This window comes from Peromyscus maniculatus, chromosome 1 (genome assembly GCF_049852395.1).
Source record: "Peromyscus maniculatus bairdii isolate BWxNUB_F1_BW_parent chromosome 1, HU_Pman_BW_mat_3.1, whole genome shotgun sequence".
NCBI lineage: Eukaryota > Metazoa > Chordata > Mammalia > Rodentia > Cricetidae > Peromyscus > Peromyscus maniculatus.
In genome coordinates, this window is record NC_134852.1 from 212926963 (window position 1) to 212950194 (window position 23232).

General features: G+C 43.6%; 1 protein-coding gene across 1 annotated transcript in view; it reads right to left on the minus strand.

Annotated features, from left to right (window-relative positions):
• Positions 1–7504, minus strand: part of Pdzd8 (PDZ domain containing 8) — a 65700-nt gene extending 58196 nt beyond the window's left edge. The window contains exon 1 of the mRNA XM_006978460.4: positions 6619–7504. Within this exon, the coding sequence (XP_006978522.1) occupies positions 6619–7472 (854 nt within the window). The 5' untranslated portion in view covers positions 7473–7504. The remainder of the gene's footprint in view (positions 1–6618) is intronic.
• Positions 7505–23232: the final 15728 nt, after the last annotated feature.

The window sequence follows — 23232 nt, forward strand, 5'->3', positions numbered from 1 at the left end:
AGAAGGAGAGGGAGGGAGAGAGAGAACACTGAGTTATAGACGTTTGCTTAAAAAAGTCTGAGCCACACAATTGCTGTGGATATCACTCTGTATGCTGTGAATATGTTGCTCTGATTTGGTTGATAAATAAAATGCTGATTGGCCAGTAGCCAGGCAGGAAGTATAGTATACTTGGGACAAGCAGAGAAGAGAATTCTGGGAATGGGAAGGCTGAGTCAGAAGATGCTGTCAGCTGCCACCACAAGAAGCGAGATGTAAAAGTACCGGTAAGCCACAAGCCACGTGGCAACTTACAGATGAATAGAAATGGGTTAATTTAAGATATAACAACTAGATAGCAAGAAGCCTGCCACGGCCATTGAGTTTATAAGTAATATAAGTCTGTGTGTTTACCTGGGTCTGAGCGGCTACAGGCCCAGCGGGAGAAAACTCCAACTACACACAATCTTGTGAACTTCTAAGAAGTTAAACTAGACTATGAAGTGTCTTCTATGGGCTATCTCATTAGTTTAACTTATGGGAACAATATTGTCTCCTGTCAGTGTTTACTTTTTGGTCCAAAGTCTAAGAACCCTACATATGCTTCAATGGAACAAACTAATTTTATGAAATTCAGCAAAAATTTATTTTTGTATTTTTCTGCAGAAATTATCCACAGTCCTCATTAGCTTTCCTTAAAACAAAACCCCAAAGACCCTTAAAAAGGCTAAGAAGCATTTTTGAGAAAAAACATGTTAGTTTAGTCTTTGTTTTTTGAGGGTAAAGATCAGGGACTGGTAAAGCTCTCCTGAAGAAGGCCAGGCAGTGACTAGTTCAGGATTTTCAGGTACAGGTTGTTTCCTCATCTTTTTTTAAAATTTAAACACACACACACACACAAAATTGGAACTTACAGGCCTAAAAGAACCTAGCAGGCACAGCCCTCTGAACTTAAGAGTAATGACTGTTTTATTGCCACAGAAATATAGTGTGGGACTTTGGGATTCCTGGTTTTTTACTATTTATTTATTTATTTAGGATTCTGAGAAAGTTACTGATGGCTTCTAAGCCTGAGTTTTTGCATCTGTAAAAATAAGATGCCTATCTTTCTCACTTGGGAGAGAAACAGCAAGTGTGTGGACTGCCTACGGGTGCCTGGCAGACACATATAAGGAACATATTTTACTGCCCAGTTCATCTAATGAACTGTTAGTAATACTTGTATATCAATATTAAATGTTTGATAAGGCCACTCCTCCAACATGATATGCTTTATTTCAGGACTAAACTGTGGCTCTCTGGGATACAATACACATACACATTACTGATTAAAGCCTAACTTCCTCCTCATACATTTTTATCCTCAGATTTCTAAAGCAGATTTATCAATACATTTCCATAAGAACAGCATCTTCAAGAAATCCAACATGCCAGAAATAAAACTATCATTAAATCAGAGAACTTTACTCTTTGTAGCTTACATAATAGAATTCTCTGATCCATGGAGGCAACATCCTACAACTCCAGTGGATATATGAAACTGAATAGTACTGAACCCTATAGATAAAGTTTTCCCCTAGACATACTATACTATATAGAAAATAACTAATCATCTGATTGCTTAAGCAGAGATATTGATCTCTCTTCCTGTTCCTCACAAACTGAAGGTCTTCAATATATCCAAATGCCACTATTATGAACCTTGATTATTTGTTTGCCCTAGAAAAACAAACAGCATGAGAACATGAATACCTTATAAATATTTTTATCATCTCAACATCCAACAAAGAACTAGGTATATGCAGTATATGTTTTGCACTTACTGAAAAATACTTTTTAAAATACTTTTTAAAATGACTTTATGATTCATCTCTGAGAAAATGATCTTGAAATTCCATTTACAAAAGACACGAAAACATATTTCCTCTGAGTCATAATACAAGAAAAAAAGTACAGCAGATGAAAATTGGTTATTATATTACATCATTACTTTAGGATAGCTACAGTAAAACACACTAATGCCATTGTTTCTAGTATCATGAAGTATCATAGCTTAGTTACATTTCCGAGTAACATTAGTAAGTAAAGCTAACGATATCGTAACTATGAGGAATTTTAGTAGCCACCTTAAAGGGAACATAACCTTTTAAAGTTACCTTTATACATAGAGAAAAGTATTGAAAGATTAAGTGCAATACACCTCCCAAACAGTTCTGTCAGTTTCCTCTGAATTTACTTTGGAAGTTTTGAAGAGAGCATGGATTACTTAAAGTCATCTTTATTTTAGATAATTAGGGGAAAATTTTAATGTAATTTACATTAAGAATAAATGCTTTTCTTCTTCATCTCATTAGACCAAAAGATAAATTATGTATAAACTACATCATAATGTAGGAGGTTTTACAGACCAAGCCTAATTTAGTTCTTAGAAATCAATGGTGTCTACATTAAAATAATTTTATAGCCCTGTCCCTCAACCTTAGTAGGGATAATATAGTGGTCTTCGTTTCCTTTCCAGTCACTGAGGATATGTGAAAATTTTCTACAAATATATTTCAGGATGTTTATAGGAATAAAGAGATAGGACAAAATAATAAACAACAAAAACAGTCATGTTAAAAAAACATTCTATACCTATAAATGATTCCTCATGTGTTCCATATTCAATAAACTCAAATATAATGCCAATTAAGTATCTGTTTCCTCTTTTGTAGCTGAGAATTGTTGAATTACTGACCAAATCCACTCAAGCAAAACATTTTCCAAATCCAAATAAAAGGCAGACACTACTATTTACTATTACTACTCAACAAATCAAGTGGAAATATTTCAAGGTTTTTAATTGTGGCAGAATGACTTTTTAAAATTCAACATTATAGAGACCCTTTAATAAAAGTAAAATTGCTCAATGGCAGTTCTTTCAAAAACGTAGTTTAAAAAGGGGCAAAACAATCACCCTCCATTAAATCTCATTAGCAACCATTGCAGAAAGGGTCTCAAAAGCACATGACTCCAAACCAGCTCAGTTTGGGCAGGTAAGTAGGGACTATGAAGTATAGGACAATGCTTACATAAAAGTTTCACCCCAAAGCTACTACTACAGTTCCTTTTGCTTCTGTTGTTATGAGGAATGCAGATAAGGAAATCGTGAAAATCAGAAGCCAGAAATTGACTTCATGAAAAATCTCCCATCTTTTAGCATTAGGAAATCAGTAAAATCAGTACAGGTGCCTGTAAACTGAATTTGCCCTTCCTGTGAGCAACTGGTACTGGCTACAGGCCAAGAACATGCTAAGACAGTGGTTCTCAACCTGTGGGTCAAGGCCCCTTTGAGGGAATCAAACAACCTTTTTCACAGGGTTTGCCTAAAACCATTGGAAAACACAGGTACTTGCATTACCATTTATAACAGTACCAAAATTATAGTTATGAAGTAGCAATGAAAATAGTTTTATTGGTTGGGGGTCACCACAACATGAAAAACTGTATTAAAGGGTTGAAGCATTAGGAAGACTGAGAACCACTACTCTAAAAGCAGATGTATTATTAAGAATCTCAAATATGTGACTCCCAAACCCTATACATCCCTGCCCTGCCACCCCAGGACTATAACTCAGATTATAAGATAGACTCTCTATGTACCAGAGAACATCAGTGATAAGATGAATTTGGAAATTAAAAGTTTCAAAAATATTTCTACTTTATGCACTATTTTAAAGTACACATTTTAAGAAAAAAAGATTAAAACAATAAGGAGGCCGAATTAAGAAATGACTCCTAACTTTAATACAATAGAGAATACATTTTCAGCATATTACAATTCATTTTTAAAAATCTAGTGTTTTATAAACTGACTGCATTAGTTGGGTAAAATTTAAGCATCCATCATCTGAGTTCTTAGGAAGCTTGACTATTTCTACATCAAACACTGGGGCCTGGCAGTTGTAAAAGGCTACTTCATTTCAGCAACATGAAAAAGGAAAACAAAAGTTTAGAAAAAACAACAATGTTTACCAACAAGATGCTTGTTATATAATGATTAAAGCAGCAAAGAACCCATACTCAAAATACTTCTCTTCACTATTTTAGCTCTTACTAAGAAGATTAGATGCTCAAATGGATAAACACAATCTTGGGGGATTAAAAAAGAAATGCTGTGCAGAGCAACACCCAAAGATTTAGCCTTACAATATAAATTTAAAAGAGCCTCTCAAAATTTCCAGTTTAAGTCAGGTAGGAAATTTCATAGCTACATTTTACTCAGAGTTCTATCTAGGTTAATTTAGAAAAATATCTAACCTACTGTCATGATATCATATCATGGAAAAAATCATTTAAGAACAAGAAAAAGGGGGGTGGGGTGGGGAATAATGTGGAACTATTGAGGTTGAAATATCAGAATCAGAATGCCAAAGGGTCCAGGTTCCATCCCTAGCACCAAGAGTGGTGATGTCAACAGTTACCAAAATCAAAACTTTGTGTGCCCAAAGAAGACAACCTTTCCCATTTGCTAATCTGTTCTGCTTTGAGAGCCATTATATTTTTTTTACATTACTAATGATCAAGATAATTAAATGGAGTCATTCTGATGCACTTAAGGGACTTAGTTCTGGATTTTGGTAAAAGGTTTGGGCTGTGTAAGATGTTATTTTTAATTCTAAACTTTTCGTGTATTTCATTTCATTTAATCATTTAATCAGAATGATTTATAAATTTTTGCAAGCAGGAAGCAAAAGTTTAAACCAATAAGCATTTATTGGTGGATAATTCCCAGTCCAAGAAATATAAAGGGTAAATGAAGTTGAGATAAATTCCTTTACATTACAAAAAATTAAAAAGCAAGCCTCACTTTATCTAAGCTCAGTTTCACCACCTGACAGCTTGTGTGACTTAAGCAAGTTATTTAACTATTACATGCTTCATTCCTTCAACAATAAAACAGGATAAATACTAGCTACTATCTCTTTTTAAGAATGATGATACGTCTTAGATGTGTTACAATTCATTCTCTTATATGAAATCAGTCCCACAAAATCACCAGTATATTACACTTCTGGAGAAATGGTGGCTACACAAGACATGTTAGCACTTCCTCAGGGAGTATTTTTCATCCTCACATTTCTATTTTCCTTTTACTAATCTAAAAGCAGCTTTCTAGTAATTTCCACACTCTATCAAATCTACACTAGTATAAATGTTATTCAGTGGATAATTCAATTATCAGTAAACTCTAAGCTTTATGAAGGTGGTGGCAGTCTTTAATTCTGATTAGTATTGAATCTCAAGCACTTTAAAGAGTAAGGAGGATATAATAAATGCCCCCAAATTATCTATATATTGAGTGATGCACTCTGCAGTAGTTTCTGATCGACCAATGAACTGTGATGAATTATCAAAATTTGTTACTTTTGCTTATGACTTTCTTAGCAACACACTGTTACAAACACATCACTGCTTAAAAAACTACAACTCATAATGTAATCATTTGAAATAGTTTTCATAAATTGTATATGCTTTACAGAACTAGAAATCCTGCACTGTGAATAATGACCAGTTCACCGTCCCCTGCAAATCTGTGGGAATATGGGCCTCATACAACAGTTCTTTTGTCACCCAATAGCTTAAACGTCACTCAGTCTATTAGTTTAACAAAACATACCTAGTAAAGTCCAAGCTTCACAAATCAAAAATTCATTCCAAATGTGCACTATTTCCGGATTATGTGGCTTGAGACTGTGGTAGGAAACTAATGTCCAGGGACATTCAGTTCCCACTAAAGGGCTGTAGTAATGTAAGGCTATACTAGATAATTTCACAGTGAAGAACAAAATCTAAAATGCTCAATTTAGTGAACACAAAATTAAGGAGGATAGAGAGAGAAGTTTAAAAATTGTTTTAAAAGAAATATGAGCCTTTCTACTCAAACAAGCCTTCCAAGACCCACATATGAAGAAGCCTCTAATCCTCCAAATTTTCATTTCCCCTTCCACTTCCATGTCAGTAAAAGAAATGTCATACATTAATTTATCGAAACAATGTATCCCCATAAAACTAGGTCACCAGACAGAGAGGGACTTCAAAAAAACTCAAAACCACTGTCTTTAAAATACTATCCTCAAGATGACAGGTGAGGAACAGCCACAGGGAACAGACACCGGGGAAGTGGAGTCTGGGTCTGTCTGTGGTGCAGAAACTACTTCCCAAGGGCAGATGGCAGTCACTCCAAATTCACAGAGAAGACCACCAGGCACAGGACTCAACTCTAAGTCACGTCCTTTTGCAACAACCCCTGCCTTTGCCCAACCGAGAGCTGCCAAGGCACTAAAGCCTGTGCCACACAGAGCAGACCTGGGCTGTGAGCACGCCCTTCAGGCCTGCAGCGAGTCCAGGAACAACTTCACGTGGTCCAGGAGATGCTGCAAAAGGCAGTGACCCGCCCGGGTGCAGCAACCGCATACAAGTGCGTCTCAACAGTGGTCGGCCAGGGGCACGGGGAGCAGCCCCCTCTGTCCCTCTGGCAGCACAGGAAACGTCTTCCACGTGGCCCCCGGTCCAGGGTGGAAGCGCACTGCAGCCCAGGGCCCCCCGGGCAGCCTCAGCTCCCCTGACCGCGCCCCCCCACAACCCGCCCCAACTCACCTGATCTTGTAACTGGGCAGGGTGTGCTTGCGCTTGATGATCTTCTTGAGCTGGTTGACGATGATGGAGGTGAGCTGGGGCAAGGGCCGGCCCTCGAACTGGGAGCGCACCTCGAAGTCGATCAGCGGGTCCTCCACGAAGGAGAAGAACCAGTGGGTGAAGGGCACGCGGGTGAGGACGAAGCGGAGCCTCCCCACCACGCGCGACAGCTTGACGAACAGGTAGGCAGACTTGCCGAACACCAGGTCCACGTCGATGGCCAGGTGGAAGCCGCCGTTGTACTCCACCTCCGCCTCGAAGGCCAGCTCCTCGGGGCAGGTGGCGGGCGGCGCGTCGCCGTCGGCGCCGTCGGGCTCGCCGGTGCCCGGGGCCGCCACGGGCCGCACCAGTCGGATGGTCTTGATGAAGGGGACCGTGTCGCCCAGGAACACGTCGCGCAGGCTCAGCCCCTCCAGCAGGCGGCCGGCCGTCTTGGTCTGCAGCAGCTCCTCGAACTCCACCTTGATCTTCTTGGTGACCCAGCGGCGGGCGAGCGCCGTGTCCCGCAGCTCCCGGAACAGGAACAGGATGGTGGCGTTGAGGAAGTAGCAGGTCTCCCGCGTCGGCGGGGCCGGGCTGTCGGGGGCCGGGGCCGCCTCGGAGGACGCGGCCGCGGGCTCCTCGCCGCCGCCATAGAGGTACTCCCTGAGGGACAGGCCCGGCACCGGCTTGAGGTAGCGGAAGCCGTCGCCCGCGCGGGCCGCCTCGTCCGCCCGCGGCTCGGGCTGTCTGCGGTAGAGCAGCAGGAACTGTGCGAGCAGCGTGAGGAACGAGCCCAGCACGGCCGACGCCAGGATCATGAGCAGCAGCCCCATCCCGCCGCCCCCGCCGCCCGCCGGCCCGCTCCCGCGCTCTCCGCGCCGCCCTCCTCCTCACGCCGTCGCCCCCGCCGCCTCCATCTTGAGGACATCGGTCGGGGAGGAGCGGCTCCCCGCGCCCGTCCCGCGCGTCCGCAGCCCGGCGCTGCTGGTGCGGCGCCTCCGCCGGCCGCGGCCCCGCGCCTCCTCCTCCTCCGACGCTCCCCCGGGGGCGGCCCGAGCGGCAGCCACCGGCGGCGGCGGCGGGCGAGGGCGGGAACGGCGCCTCCCCGCAGAGACGGCGCTGATTGGGCGGGCGCCGCGTGACGTCAGAGCGGGCGCGCTCCCGGCGGCCAGCGTCCGGGCGCTCGCGGACGCGGGTCCCTGCTGGCCGCCGGGCGCGCTGCCAGCGCCGCGCCCCCCGCCCGCCCGCATCCCGCATCCCGCCGCGGCAGAGTCCGCGCGTCGGTCGTCTCGGGAGCGCGGGAGAAAACGGAGGGTGGCCCGGAGAAGTCGGGGCCGGGCGCTGACGGGGCCGGGCGCGGCCGTCCGTTATTCCGCGCCCCTCCCCCGCGCTGGCCCTGGGCCCTGCCCGGTTCCCTCTGCAGCGGCCGCCCTTCATCCCGCAGCGTGCTGCTACCTCCCCTGCAGGGCAGCGCCGCAGACACTGACTGCATCAGGGACCGCCAAGGCTGGGCCGCACGGACCGGCGGCGACCCTGCGTCCGCAGAGGGAGGGCCCGGAGAAGGGACCGGGAAGAACCGCGGGAAGAAAGGAACTAACTTTCTCGCCTTAGTGGATAGTCGACTTTAAAAGAGAAGGACGTTCAGGAGAGGTCTCAGAGGAGTAGGTCGGCTGAAAGAATTCCCCTGCAGATTGGAAGATGCCTTAGTGATTCCCTTCCAACTGATGTTCACGCCCCCCCACCCCGTTCCTAGCGGAGATCATTATCCATCCCTGAGGCAGTTGCTTTTAGCACCCACCCATTTCACAGATGACTACATTCACACCGTCTAAAGAAGTTGTTGGGGTCACATCGCAGAGACCTGAGTCCTTGTCTCTACTCGGTACAATAACATGGCGAGTGCTGGAGTTGTTGGGAGGAAGAAACTGATCAGGTCCCCGATGCTCCAAAAAAGGAGAATTGGGAGATGCAGAGACAGGGGAAAGAGGGAGACTTTGCACAGGGTGGCACCAGGACCAAACCAATAGAGCTGGAAGCCTGTGTTCCCTGGCAACAGTGTTTCCTCTGGTGCTTTCTGACTTCTTAATTGTTATATCATAGCTTATATCCTTCCATGTGGACACAATCTTTTAGTCCTAGGTCAGGTACTCCAGAACTAAAAGTCTCAAGGATTCAGGATGGCTCTGAGACATCAGTGCAGGTATCCTTTCTAGCCCTTGGACATATTTAGGCCAAGAATTGTCTTGACTGGGTGATTCTAGATTAAACCAGAGTTCTGGCCCAGCTGGGCCAGGCATAGAGCTTTGGAATCAATTTGATCTCATCTTTCTTATTCGTGGCCAGGTCTGAGACCAGAATGGCTTTTGAAATGGGAAGACATCTATTAGACAGATGTTTGCTGTCACTTCTTCAGACTGTGTCAAACATCTGTCAGCAACCTAGCTGACATTTCTAGAAGTTCCAGATAACTTCTGTGTTCATAGTCACCCTCTGCTTCTGCTTCTGGACTGCCTTTCCAGTTACATATTAGTTCAACCCAAGTGAGAACTATAAGCCCTTTCCCAGTTTTCACCAGAAATCTTATACCTCTGTGCCAAACACTACACTAAGGGGTGGGGTGGGGAGTTCTTCACATCAGTAAGATATTAAAATTTCCAACAGGGAGGCTGGAGAGACGGCTCTATTGCTAGAGTGCTTGTCATTCAAAACGTGAGCCTGAGTTTGGATCCCCAGCATCTACTTAAAAAGCTGGGTACAGCAGCACAGTCCTGTAATCGCAGCACTTGGAAGCAGACAAGAGGTTCCTGGGACTTGCTGAGTCCTGAGCTCCAGGTTCAGTAAGAGACACTGATTTAAGAACTAAAGTGGAGTGTGAGGAAGATACCTGATGCCAGTGTCTGGCCTCTACATACACATGCACACACATGCATGAACACACACATGCACAGAATCAAAGCCCCAAAACTCTGTGTTGATCCATTGTGGCTCTCCCCTTACTAGCAAGGTTGGTGAGGCCCGTGGGAATCAGTCTTCAATCTCACTCCATCTCCACATCTTCCCTACTCCCCAGGATACCCCTTGGAATCCAGTATCTTTCAGTCTATTAGTCATTCAATTCACCAGTAACTCTTGTCCTCAGAGGGCACACTCCAGTCTATTAAGGAGCTCAGCAAACCTTGAGGAAATAGGAGGAAGAAAAATTCAGGGGAAAAAAATGGCTAAACGGCAGTAACAACAATACAAATGTGATGGTTTGATTCTAAAATGCCTGCTATAGGATCGTGTTTTGAACACTGGATCCCCAGGTCTATGGACTATTATTTTGAAGGCTGGAGTTTTTAGGAGATTGGTTTGACTTGTGGAAGTAGGTCACAGGGGTAGGACCCTGATTTCTGTTTAGTCTCCGTGCTTCCTACCAGCCGCCATAACAAGCCACGCTTGCTCACTCCTGCTCTCAGGAACCGAGCCACTGTGCATTCTCAGCCATGCCCTCTCCACCATGACTGATGATGACCCTCTGAAACAGTGACCAAAATAAATCCTTCCTTTCTTATCAGGTGTTTTTCCATAGTGGCCATAAAAGTAACTGATGCATTGATGTGTCAGGCAGAATGTTGAATGCTTTATTGTTTTAAAATAGTATTTTTAAGATAAGTCAAAATGGTTTTATAGTCAAATGTATTTGATATCTAGTTGGTAGTGCTCACAATAATCTGGGTGTTGTATGCCTTTTATGAAATACTGCAGCATTTATAGATGCTTGGTGCTTTTAAATGCTATTATTAGAAGAATATGAATCCAGCAACCCTCATCTTAGTAATAATGCCAGTTTATAACTGTTCAGAAGTCTGAGGACCACTGTCCTTGACTCTGAAAATCTGAGATTCTGAGTAGATATGGAGATGCATGAATGACCCACTGATGTGCTTCAGATGACATCATTGAAATTAAGCTGCCCCATGGTGGCCTAGAACTTGTGGGAGTAGCCAACCAATGTCTGATTTGACTTGAGGTCCACTCCATGAGAAGAGACCCATACCCAACATTGTTTGAGTAACTAAGAACCAGAGACTAGATAGCCCAGAGACCTAGGGTAAAAACAAACACTACTAGTCTTTAAAAAAAAGAAAGAAAAGAAAAGGTGGCCAGGCAGTGGTGGTGCACGCCTTTAATCCCAACATTTGGGAGGCAGAGACAGGAGGATCTCTGTGAGTTTGAGTCCAGCCTGTTCTACAGAGCTAGTTCCAGGACAGCTAGGTGTTACACAAAGAAACCTTATCTTGAAAAACCAGAAGTATTGATTAAAATGACAATAAAAAAGTATTGATTAAAATGACTCCTAACGATATTCTGCTATACTCATAGATCAATTTCTTATTCAATCATCATCAGAGAAACCTTCTCTGGCAGCAGATGAGAGCAGATTGAGAAAGCCACAGCCAGACATTATATGGAGAAAGAGTCTAAATGGGATGTCTCCATCAAGTCCCCTCAGAGCTCAGGGAATCCCATGGAGGGGGCAGAAAGAGTGTAAGAGCCAGAGAGGATGGAGGACACCAGGAGAACACAGCCCTCTGAATCAACTGAACAAGGCTCATGTGAACTCAGAGACTAAAGCAGCAAGCACAGGGCATACCCTGGTCAGCACCAGGTCCTCTGCACATATAATATAGTTTTCAGGTTAGTGTTTTTATGAGGCTCCTTAATGTGAGAATGAGTGGGTCTCTGACCTTTATGCTTACTCTTGAGGTTCTTTCCCTCCTGTTGGGTTGCTGTGTCCAACCTTAATATGGTTTTGCTTTATCTTATATTTTATTTTGTCATGTTTGGTTATCTCTTAGAAGCCAGTTCTTTTCTAATGAGAGACAGAAAGGGAGTGGATCCAGAGTGGAGGGGAAGCAGGGATGAACTGGGAGGAGTAGAGGGAGGGGAAACTATAATCAAGATGTTTAGTGTTTGAGAAAAGAATCTTTTCAATAAAGGAAAAAATGAAGGAAGCTGTTTCAGTAGCTTTCCTGGGAAGTAACCATCTCAGAGATAAAGGCAATTAGAAGACAGATTTCCTATTAAGACCCACAACCTCACCAACAGATAGAGGCAGGGCCTTTTAATATCACTGTACTCTGAATCCTTTATATTGAACTCTAGATAGTAGAAACTCAAAGCCTATGAAATTTGGCAGTGGTGGTGGTTGGGGGGGGGGCTGGGACCACATGAAAGCCAATTTAATGAAAATTATGTAAAATAATTCAAATCTTGTCAATTAGATTGATTAAGAAACACCTAGAGAATGCCTCTATGAGTATCTATGAGAACATTTGCAGAAATGATTTAGGTCCTGAGGACTCTGGTGTCATCTCTTTATGGGTCCATAATATTATGATGGCATTTTTGGAAGGTGGTAAAAAGCAGGAGGTAGGACCTAGTTGGAGGAAGTAGGTCAGTAGGGGAGTGTCCTTAGGGACAGGTCCTGGCCTCTTTCTAAATTATTCTTTCGGCCAGTCAGTGGTGGTGCATGCCTTTAATCCCAGCACTGGGAGGCAGAGGCAGGTGGATCTCTGGGCTCAAGGCCAACCTGGTCAACAGAGTTCCAGGACAGCTGGAGCTGCACAGAGAAACCTTGTCTTGAGCTTGCCTCTGATGTGCCATGCCCTCCCTGACATGATGGATTGATACCTCTGAAACCATAAGCTAAAATTAATCCTTTTAAATTGCTCATATTTGTTATTTGTCACAAATTTAGAAAAGTAATACAGTAGCAAAATTTAGGGCAAAGCAGAGAGTTTAGAATACCTGCTAAGAAATGATACATTGAAGCATTTTGTGAACTATGAAGATAAAAACCTAGCAGCTCTTTTTTGAGTATTTAACATATACCCATAATGAATGAGCAGAACAGAGTTCCTGCCCTCAGGGATGCCAGGCCCAGACAGACACAGACACACATAACTAATGATAAGCGAGCCTCTGTTCTAGCAGAGGCATACTAGAGACACTGTGGGAGCAGAGCCTTCTAGTTCAGGGGCAGAGAACAGAAACTGCCCAGGGCTAACTTCACTGCTGTGTAATTCATAGTAATGGTACTGGAATATCTCCAGGAACTCAGCTGCAAGATGTTCCTTTGAGTCTTGCACAGAACCCTCACTCCAGAGGATTGTTTCTCTCTCATTTCCTTTACTCTTACCTTGTTATCTTGTCAAGATGTCTGCACTTGGTTCCTGTCTTCCACCCCCATGGACCCAAATCTAGAGAGTCCTACACCTAGTGCCCAGCGCCATCCTGTAGCTCAATCTTAAATGTTGGGAGGGAATCCTTAGTTGGCCACACTAAATCAATCCTTGTGCCTCTGGGGTTGCCAATGCAGAGTGAGGCAACTTCTCCCAAGAGGGATTAAGAAAATTATAGTTTGTCTAGTGTGGTGTCTTTAATCCTAGCACTCAGGAGGAAGAGGCAGATGGATCTCTATGAGAGGCCAGCCTCTTCTACAAATCCAGTTCCAGGATAGCTAGGATCTGTTACACAGAGAAAACCTGTCTCAAAAATCCAAATCAAAAGGAAAAGAAAAAGAAAAGAGAAAAAAAAAAAACAAACGATGGGTCATTCTAGTTTGATAGGAAACAGGACAAGAAATGGATTCTTTCTGGGGAATATGGGAGGCTTTGGGGGCAAATCGAATTCCCTTTGGTGCTTGGAGTTTTCTCATCATAAAGAGTCAAAAACTCCCATGTTGAAAATCCAATGTAGTTTAAGGAAATTGGGACAGGATGCCTGGGGAAATGTGAAATGGAGAAGGCTTGGGGCTGGCCAGTGTAAAAGAAGACAAAGGCCAGGTAGGGGAGGGACGTGAGCTGAACGAGGGAGGGGTGGAAATGCAGCAGAGGTCCAGTTCTATTTTGCTGACTTTGTAGTGTTGAAAAGTTTTTTTTTTTTAAGCAAGAGCATAACAATACATTTCCTTCCATCCCAGCTGGCAAAATGTCAATGCCAGAGCAATCCAAACATCATTCCAAGCTCCACTCTCTGCTTCTGTACACTAATGCTCCTACACACGTTAGAGCCCTCATCACATCACCCCCTCCCATACTTTTCTCCATTATCCTAGTCAGCATGTCTTCCCATTTCCCACAAAGTGCCCTCAAATCTTGACCAGTCTCTTGCCTCTCACCCTCTCTTGTTCCCCACCATGCTCAAGGGAGAACAAAGCCTTCCATTTCAGGGAAGAAAAAGATGCCCATCGTTTAGCCTGGCCCATGTTCTTTTCTTCCCTGGCTACAACTCCCTGACAGAATCCTCTCTTCTGTGGCAACAATAATCACAAAAATACAGGATAGAGATGCTCAGTAAATAGAGTGCTTCCCTTGTAAGCATGATGACTTGAATTCAAGCCCCAGAACTCAGGCCAAAAAAAATTTTTTTTGGACATAGTGGTGCATGCCTATAATTCCCGCACTGAGGAGACAGACATGGATTCGTGGGGCTTGCTGGGCAGTTAGCCTAGTCTACTTGGCCAGCTTCAGGACAGTAAAAGAGCTTATCTCAAAAAACAAAGTAGAGGCCAGTGAGATGGCTCAGCAGGTGGGCCTGAGGTCAGCCTCCTGAACTCACATGATGGAAGGAGAGAATCAACTCTTACAAGTTGTTCTCTGACGTCTACAGTCCCACTGTGCACCTGTGTGTCTGCCCCTTCCAGCACAAAAGTGGAGGGCTCCTAAGGAATGATACCTGAGGTGTCCTCTGGCCTTTACACGTGTGTGCACATACCTGTACTTGCATATACAAGAACATGCCCATATACCCCACACACCCACCCCAGAATACAGCAGACAAAACAACAAAACAAAGTGGAACCATGCTCGTGTGGCGGAGCCTGCTTCTGCAGGTCCATCTCCTCTCCTTCCGTACATACACCATTTCCTCCGTGCTTACCAAACCCCCATGAACATCCTACCTTCAGCCTCCCAACTTCTTTCTTAGCCTCTTTTACCTAGAGTCAAGCCTTTTAAAAAGACCAGTTCACTCTTCCCTTCGTTCCTTCATCCACAGCGGTCCTACTTCTGTCTGAACAATACCCCCATGTATTAAACTACCAGTTTTAATTATCAAATTGACACAACCCACAATCACCAGGCTGAAGCGTGGCTCAGTGAGCGATTTTCTAGATCAGATTGGCCCATGGGTTTGTTCTGCAGGATGGGGATGGAGAGGAGGTGTTCTTGATTGTTGGTATAAGAAGCCCCAGCTCACTGTTTGAAGTCCATGCCCTGGTTTGGGACCCTGGGCTGGGTGGCTGTATAGATTGGGGTAGCTGAGCAGCCACAAGCAAGGGTCTGTTTATTCTCTTAGCTTTTGACTGTGTGTGACGGGACTAGTTCCTGCTCTGGCTTGATTTCCTCAAAATGATGGATGGTGACTTGGGATTTTTAGCTAGCTCCTCCCTTCCTCCCCTGAAATAATTTTCGTCAGGGTGGAAACCGAGATGAAACTAGGACACCCCACCTCCAGGAACCCATTCTTGGCGATTCCTTTGTAGCTATTTCCATCAGATCTCTGAGGACCCTCTGACAATGTGGATCATTTCCCTTTTCTTGAACCCTTTCCCTCCCTTGGCAAGACTGCAGAACACCAAGTAACATCCGACTTCAAACTTGTTCCTCAATTTGGTTATCAACAAGAGAAACTACCACTTTAAAGTGGCTGAACATTTCTGTGGCTAGAGATAGCAACAGAAAACAATCTCCCCTGAGGAGAGTCCTGGATGTGAGGTGCCCAACTTTCCAAGTGTGCTCTGGGCTTAGACGATTTCTGGGAGTAAAACCTTCAATAGTAAAACCAAAAAGTTCTGAGCAAACTGGGACAAGTTTGTCACCTTCAATTGGGGATTTTATGGATGGAGACAAAAGATGATTCGGTTCCCCTCTCACTGAGAACCACAGGACACTTCAAGGAACAGTGGGGAACAGCATGGATTGTTTCCTCTTTCTTAGTGGAAATGGAAAACTGCTTCTAATAATACACCTTAAAGAGTCTAACAATAGAACTAAATTCTGTCTGCTTTGCACTTTAATTACTGTACTAGCTCAGTCCCAAACTTCTTATCATTCACTTGAGGCTGTGGACTCTCCAGAAATGGAAATTATCCTTGAGTTGTGAGACTTCTAGAGTCTACTTGATTGCTCCCTTTCTCAGACACCTCTAATCAAATCCTCTTTAAATAGACAAGGGATTAACTTGCTTTTGTATATTTCTTCAACTGTTCTCCAAGCAGGTTCACTTTTGTCCATGCCCTGAAGCTAGGCCAGTTTGGGCCATTATATGTTGCCCCTAAATTCTTACTGAGTTTCCTAATTGTCCAATCACGTCCAACTTTCCTCTCATCCTTTCCTCTTCTCTTGCCAAGTGAAAGTGTGCTTTATCCTGCTTGAAATGTTGCTCCCAACAGAATCTGACTTACATGGTAGGTCAGGCAGAAGTTGATTGAGGCCCCTTTCACACACAAGAACACACTTAGTGGCCATTCCTAGCAGGATTAGCGCCAGGGTTTCTTTGCAGTTTTTGAGGGATCTTACCTGGGATATCCTTCCAATCAAAGTGTGTACCCGGCTCTTGAATGTTTCTTGGTAAATTGAGGCACATTATTCCCTGTCCTCTTCTGTCTTCAAGCACTCCTGTAGATCCCACTGTCATTAGGATAAGGCCCCATAACTGAAGTCCTTGACAGGCTTTCAACATCTGGCTTCTACTGCCTGGTCAGGGGTCTCCCAGGTTTTTTTCTGAAAGGGAAGCAGAAACTTTGGGCTTTGTGGGTCATCACATTTCCATGGCAACTATTCAATCTGGCTATTAAAGCAGGAAGCAGCAGTTCTTGGTAGTATGTAAAAAATTGGGTATGGCTATGTTATAAGAAAACTTTATTTACTAATACAGGCTGTGTGTTGGATGTGGTTAGTGAAAGGCCTGGACTCGTATACCCATACACACTTCCAGCTTTACTAGCCTTCTCTCAGAATCTTCAAGCTCCAAACTGCAGCTTCAGTCTCCAAGCTCAGCCTGACATGATCCCCCAACTTGTATACATTTAACTCTAATTGATCACCCAGAACACCGTTCCTGTGCCATGTTCTCACCCAATCTTCCTTGACTTCTGCAACCCAGGCAAATTCCCCTAGAAAGCACATCCCAAGCAGTCTCTTCCTCTCCTTCACTGCACTCACCAGTTGTAGTTTTTGGTAACTTTGTATTGTTTGCTGTCTCCTTACTAAATAGCAAGCTCCCTGGGTGTAGTGATACCTGCATAGCACTAGCTCAGCTTGCTTTTGCAGGAAGGAAGAGAAGAAGGGAGAGGAGGGAAGGAAGACAGGGTGGCATCAATCCCTTTGCCTATTAAAAAGACAGATGACTAAGTGTTCAAGAGCAGCAACACAGTGGGGTTTTTTTCCTGCCTGCCCATTTCAGAGGTGAGGAAATGAAGGATTGCACAAGCTATCCCTTAGTCTTCCTTTGGAGTCACTTCAGTTTAGTACCTGGGCAGTGTTCTTGGGGTGTGAAAGCAGATCTCTGGTCAAGCTGTGGGGTAAGGACAAGGTGTAGGAATCACCTTACAACATTTTTTTTCCCAAACACCATGACCTCACATGTCTCCTTTCATGGGTTGTGAATGGGTCCCCACTGAGGTGACCACTGAGGTCATCTTTCCCCAAGGCCCTTGCTCAAAGACAGTCTGTTTTCCTGGGGTCAGATTCCAGATCTAAGACTTGATGGCTGCACAACCTGGGACAAGTTACACAAATGTTCAAGGCTCAGGGTATTCATATAAAATGGCTAGTGACATGGGGCTCTTGGGAGGATTTGGTAACACAAAGACAGTGCTTCATATGGCCTGGCATGTGTCAGCTGTCAACAGCATGGTTACTGTCAGCTAGTGTTTCCTAGGAACAGAACAATCAGATTGAGTAAAGCATTTGGCCTCATGTTTAGCATTTGTAGAGTTAGAGTGTTTTCCTCAGCCTGGTATATTTTATATTCCTGAAAGTTTTAGAATTTATAAATGAAACCATTAAGCTTGGTATAGGTATGTGTTTGTGTGTCTCTGTGTGTGGATTATGTGTACATGTGGGTGGAGGCCAGAGGACAACTTCAGGCTTCATGCTTTTTTTTTTTTTTTTTTTTTTTTTTTTTTTTTTTTTTTTTTTTTTGACAGAATTTTTCATTAGCCTGGAACTTCGGTCAAACTAGAGCTGGCCAGTAAGACCCAGTGATCTACCTGTCTCAGCCTTCCTGGTGCTGGGATTACAAACATGGGTTACATGCCTAGCTTTGTGTTATTGTGGGTTCTGGGGACTGAACTCAGGTCTTTGAGCTTGAAAGGCAAGCACTCTACAATGGTGTTACCGCCCCATCCCAACTATTAAATGTAAGAGGTACCTTCTCCCTTAACACCAATACAATATGACTTTGTAAAGGCAAATATTTTTAAATTAGAAGCTGTAGTGTTTAAATGACTAAAAGTCCATAAGTTCAGTATCAAAGACAATTGAATTTAAGTTTTACTGTGCATATGCATAAATGCCCAGGGATATTCAGGGTGCATGAAAAATATTTCATGAGTTATCCATTCCATAATATCTGTCATAGTAAAAAATTACTAGTTATGATCAAGTATATAAATAATTTATGTGTTTCTGACAGTAATGGCTTGTAAGATTAATTATAATTCATAAGTATCAAATTTGAATATATTTCCATCAAAAATGTGAAAGAAGAAAAAGTTTTAAATATGAAATTCTTATTATTAAAAATCAAAGTAGAAATTCTAATTAGTAAATGTAAAATATGTTATTTGAATAAAGCTGTGGTTTTTAGTTCAACTTAAAATTTCTAGGTTTTTTTTTTTACATTTTTGTGCATTATTATTGTGTGTGTATATGCATATTCTGTACACATATCCATGATGTGTGTGTGGGCATGCTCTCCCATGACACACTGTGGTGACCAGAGGACAACTTTGTGAAGTTATTTCTTTTTTTTCCTCTTTAACATGGGCTCTGAGGATCAAACAGGTCACCAGGCTCATGTGCCGAAAGCCATTACCTGCTGAGCCATTTTGGAGCTCATTAATTAAGCTTCTGACAGTGAAATCAAAACTTAAATACTTTTATAAAAAGTAGCTGGGCATGATGGCACATGCCTATAATTCTAGCACTCAGGAGGCTAAATGCTGGAGGATTTCAAGTTTGCAGCTGATCTGGACTATGTGATGAGACTCAGTCTCCAGAAAAAAAAAAAACCTATTTCTAGTGCGCATTTTCTCCATTTAGTTGCCAATTTAGATAACCAATATTGCGCTTCCCCTGTACTATCCTTAGACTTATATATATTTAAATAAGACAGAATTTTAAGACAGTATTGTATATTTCTCAGCTGCTCATAGGCAACTTACTTATGTGGATATGCTAATTCCTAAGCACTTTAGGAACCCTCAAAGGGAACACAGATAAAGAGGAAAAAGTCTCATTGTTACAGGTGCTGTGGGATGTTCTGTATGGCAAATGTGTTGCTCTGATTGGTTAGTAAATAAAACACTGATTGGCCAGTAGTCAGGCAGGAGGAAGTATAGGCAGGACGAGGAGAAGAATCCTGGGAAGTGGAAGGCTGAGTCAGAGACACTGCCAGCCGCCACTATGACAAGCCACATGTGAAGATACCGGTAAGCCACGAGCCACGTGGCAAGGTATAGATTTACAGAAATGGGTTAATTTAAGATATAAGAACAGTTAGCAAGAAGCCTGCCACGGCCATACAGTTTGTAAGCAATATAAGTCTCTGTGTTTACTTGGTTGGGTCTGAGCAGCTGTGGGACTGGCAGGTGACAAAGATTTGTCCTGACTGTGGGCCAGGCAGGAAAACTCTAGCTACATACAGGGACAAATACTGGACTTTACCAAAATCCACCTGGTTGGTCTCTGGAAGGAATCAAAAGACTGTGTGGTTTGCCTCTCTTCTCACAAAGGGTGCCCAATCCTCCAGCCTGTGTCCTCTCACAGTGTCCAGCTCTGATGGCAGCAGGACTAACCCACGGACCTGTCCTCCAGCCTGTGTCCCCTCACAGTGTCCAGATCTCAGCAGCAGGACTAACCCACAGACCTGTCCTCCAGCCTGTGTCCCCTCACAGTGTCCAGCTCTGACAGCAGCAAGACTAACCCACAGACCTGTCCTCCAGCCTGTGTCCCCTCACAGTGTCCAGCTCTGACAGCAGCAAGACTAACCCACAGACCTGTCCTCCAGCCTGTGTCCCCTCACAGTGTCCAGCTTACGGCAGCAGGACTAACCCACAGACCTGTCCTCCAGCCTGTGTCCTCTCACAGTGTCCAGCTCTGACAGCAGCAGGACTAACCCACGGACTTTCTGAAATTTGGGTCTGGCAGGGCACAGTGGACAAGACATGGCTGTGTTCCTGGGGCCTAAGAAGTGGTGCACCCAGTAATGGAGGCCAGTGTTAGCAGGTGCTGAGAGATAGGAGCACCTTCGTGATCGCTGAGGCATGTAAATGTGTGTGTGCGTGAGTAAGAGAGAGGGAGACAGAGACAGAAAGACAGGAGTCCCAGAGCACGAGTGAGGTGGGAAACAAAAAGCAATTCCCTGGATGATGGAGGGTGGTCACTGAGGTATCTATTGCATTGTAAGCAAACATTACTGAGCCTCCAAAGACTCTGAAGTGAACAGGACAGATTTGGAGTTGAGGAGATGGCTAACACCTCTTGCTTTCCCTGGCTTCGGCCACTGGCCATGACACACACCCAGACGAGAAGGTTTAGCAGCTGGGCAGCTCTCGCTGATTCTGCACTTCATACACTCTTGCTAAGCAGTCCAGCCACACTTGATAAGAAATGAAGTACTTGAGTCTCTGACTTCCTGACCTATTGATAACAGTTTCAGATGAGTACTTCAACAAGCCACTTAATAAACACATCAAAATGAAACCAAACTAATAGAAAAAATCTCTTCTCCAGAAAATGCCAATTCAGTGTGTGTACACATATGTGTGTAGATGTTAGAAGACACTCTCTGCTGTCCCTCCTATGGCACAGTCTACCTTATTTTCCTTAAAATCTCTCCCGTGTGTGTGTGTGTGTGTGTGTGTGTGTGTGTGTGTGTGTGTGTATGAGCATACTCCTCCCAAAGGAGTGTATGTGTGATCAGAGGACATTTGTGTTAGTCCTGGCCTTCCACTTGTACTGTGAGCACTTTGCCCACTGTGCTATCTCCCCTGCCCAGCCATTATGTTTTCTTGAGACAGAGTCTTTCTTCTGGAGCTCGCCTACAGGTGAACTATCTCCTAACCCAAACTTTTTCTTAAAGTCAAGAGAAAAATCATCAAAGATAGACAATTCATAAATACCTATGAAGAGCCTTTTAAAAATAAAGATACATTTATAGGCGCATGACAACAGGGTAAGTTCTCATTTAAAAAAGTATACAATTCTCATTTTACAGAGAAGGAAATGGCTATACAGAGAGGCTTTGTGGCTTGCCCAGAGTCACACAGCTAAGTGGTGAGGGCCATGTTCCAAGCCTGCTGCCCTGTCCACCTGTGCACAGACACCGGCCTTGTCATCAGTGTGGCACGTTATCCTCTTTTTATCTCACTTTCAAAAGATACAGATAATCAGGATTACCAAAATCTCACTGGGAACACTGGCCAGTCATCTTTCCCCTGCCCATTCTTCAAGTTCATCCCAAGAGACAAATGAGTCTTACTAACACTATGTGAATGGTTAATAAGCATGCATGACAGAGCTAGGCCAGAAGACATCATAAAGCAATGTTTGTTGACCTACTTCTCCAGTTGAGTAAAAAACTGACTGCTGAACTTCAGAGAACCTCTAATTACAAAGTGCTGGCTTGTTTCATCTCTTGAAGACCAATGTGCCTTGCAGGTTACTTCAAGTTGAAAAGGTACCTAAGAGTCTTGCGTCATAATATGAAAAAAATGTGTCATGGTGTTGCAAAAATATTAGCAGTAGCTCTGTTTTGTCAATATCTATCTCATTGATGATATTTCTAAACAGTTTTGTTAAAACATTTTTATGTACCATAAAACTCACCCATTTAACGTGTACAGTTCATTAGTATTTAATATATTCAGAGTTGTGTTGCCACAGTCAAAATTTAGAAACACATTTAACACCCTAAAAAGCAACCCATATACATCAAGTCACTTCCCAGTTTCTCTCAACCCAAAAAGCACCTCATTACTTTCTGTCTGTGTGGATTTTCTGAATCTGGATGCACCAGCTTCTTGGGTTTAGCTTAGTGTCTTCAAGGTTCACTATGTTGCACGTGTACCAGATTCCTTTAATGTTCCAATAATACTCCACCATATGTGAATATACAATTTGTTTATGCATTCATAGAAGGGGAATTAGGTGCATGAGATCACTCTGCCATCTTTACAGGAATCTCATGACCATCTATTTTTAAAATACAGAATAAAAGATGAATACAGTGGAGGTCTTCCTTTTTCATTGTCCTCCCCCCCCCCACTGATTATGTTTTGTCTATGTGTGTGTGTGTGTGTGAGAGAGAGAGAGAGGCAGAGACAGAGACAGAGAGACAGAGAGAGCACATATGTACACAAGTGTAGAAGCCAGAGATCGGCCTTGGCTTCCACATCTTTGACCTCTGATATTCCTGATCTTATTTTATGAGACAAGGCCTCTCACTGAACCTGGGTTCACCTCACTGATTCAGCTAGATTGGCTGTTCAGTGTTTCAGGGATTACAGACTCTTGCTGCCAAGTTGAACTTTTTATGTGGGTGCTGGGCATCAGAACTCTGGTCCTTACTTATGGGCAGCAAGCACTTTACTGACCAAACTGTCTCCTCATTCCCTGTTTTGAAGAGGCTCGGCCCCCTTATTCAGGCATTCTGACCACCTCTCCTGTGGTCCTCATCATTGTGTGTGTACTTCTATTCTTACCACTGTCACTCCACAGGACCCTCCAGTTTGTGAATATGCTTCAACTAGATTGGGCTCCTCAGAGCAGGGACTGTAATCTTATCTGCTCTAGGCCCTGTAAATTCAGCCTGGGATACAGGAGACTCTATCTCAAAACAAATAAACAAGCAGACAAGAAAAGAAATAGTATTGGGTGTTTAGTCTGGGTACTTCGGTATGTGTGAACTGTAGAAATAAGATACTCTCAAAATTTATATACATTAATTACACAAGGCACTTTGGCAGGTATATTTTCTTTTACAAACTGAAGAGAAGAGTTGATGACCACTGGCAGGCATTAGTTTATTAAGAACTGCCACGTGGAACTTAGTACATGCATGTTTAAAAGAAATCCATCTCATGTCCTGACTTTCTGGAGTGTTTGGATTCACTGAGCAGATAAAACATGTAGGTTGAAACTCTTTTCTGTGGCTCTATAGGAATTGATCTGGACTTTTGTGCATCCTTCCAGACAGTTCTGGTATCCTTTGCATAAAGCCATTCTCCTCAAGCCACACTTGGCTTTTTATGTCCTTTGCTACCTCTGGGTCATTCGTTGAAGATACTTCAGGTTTCTCACTTTCTGGCTTAGACCAAAA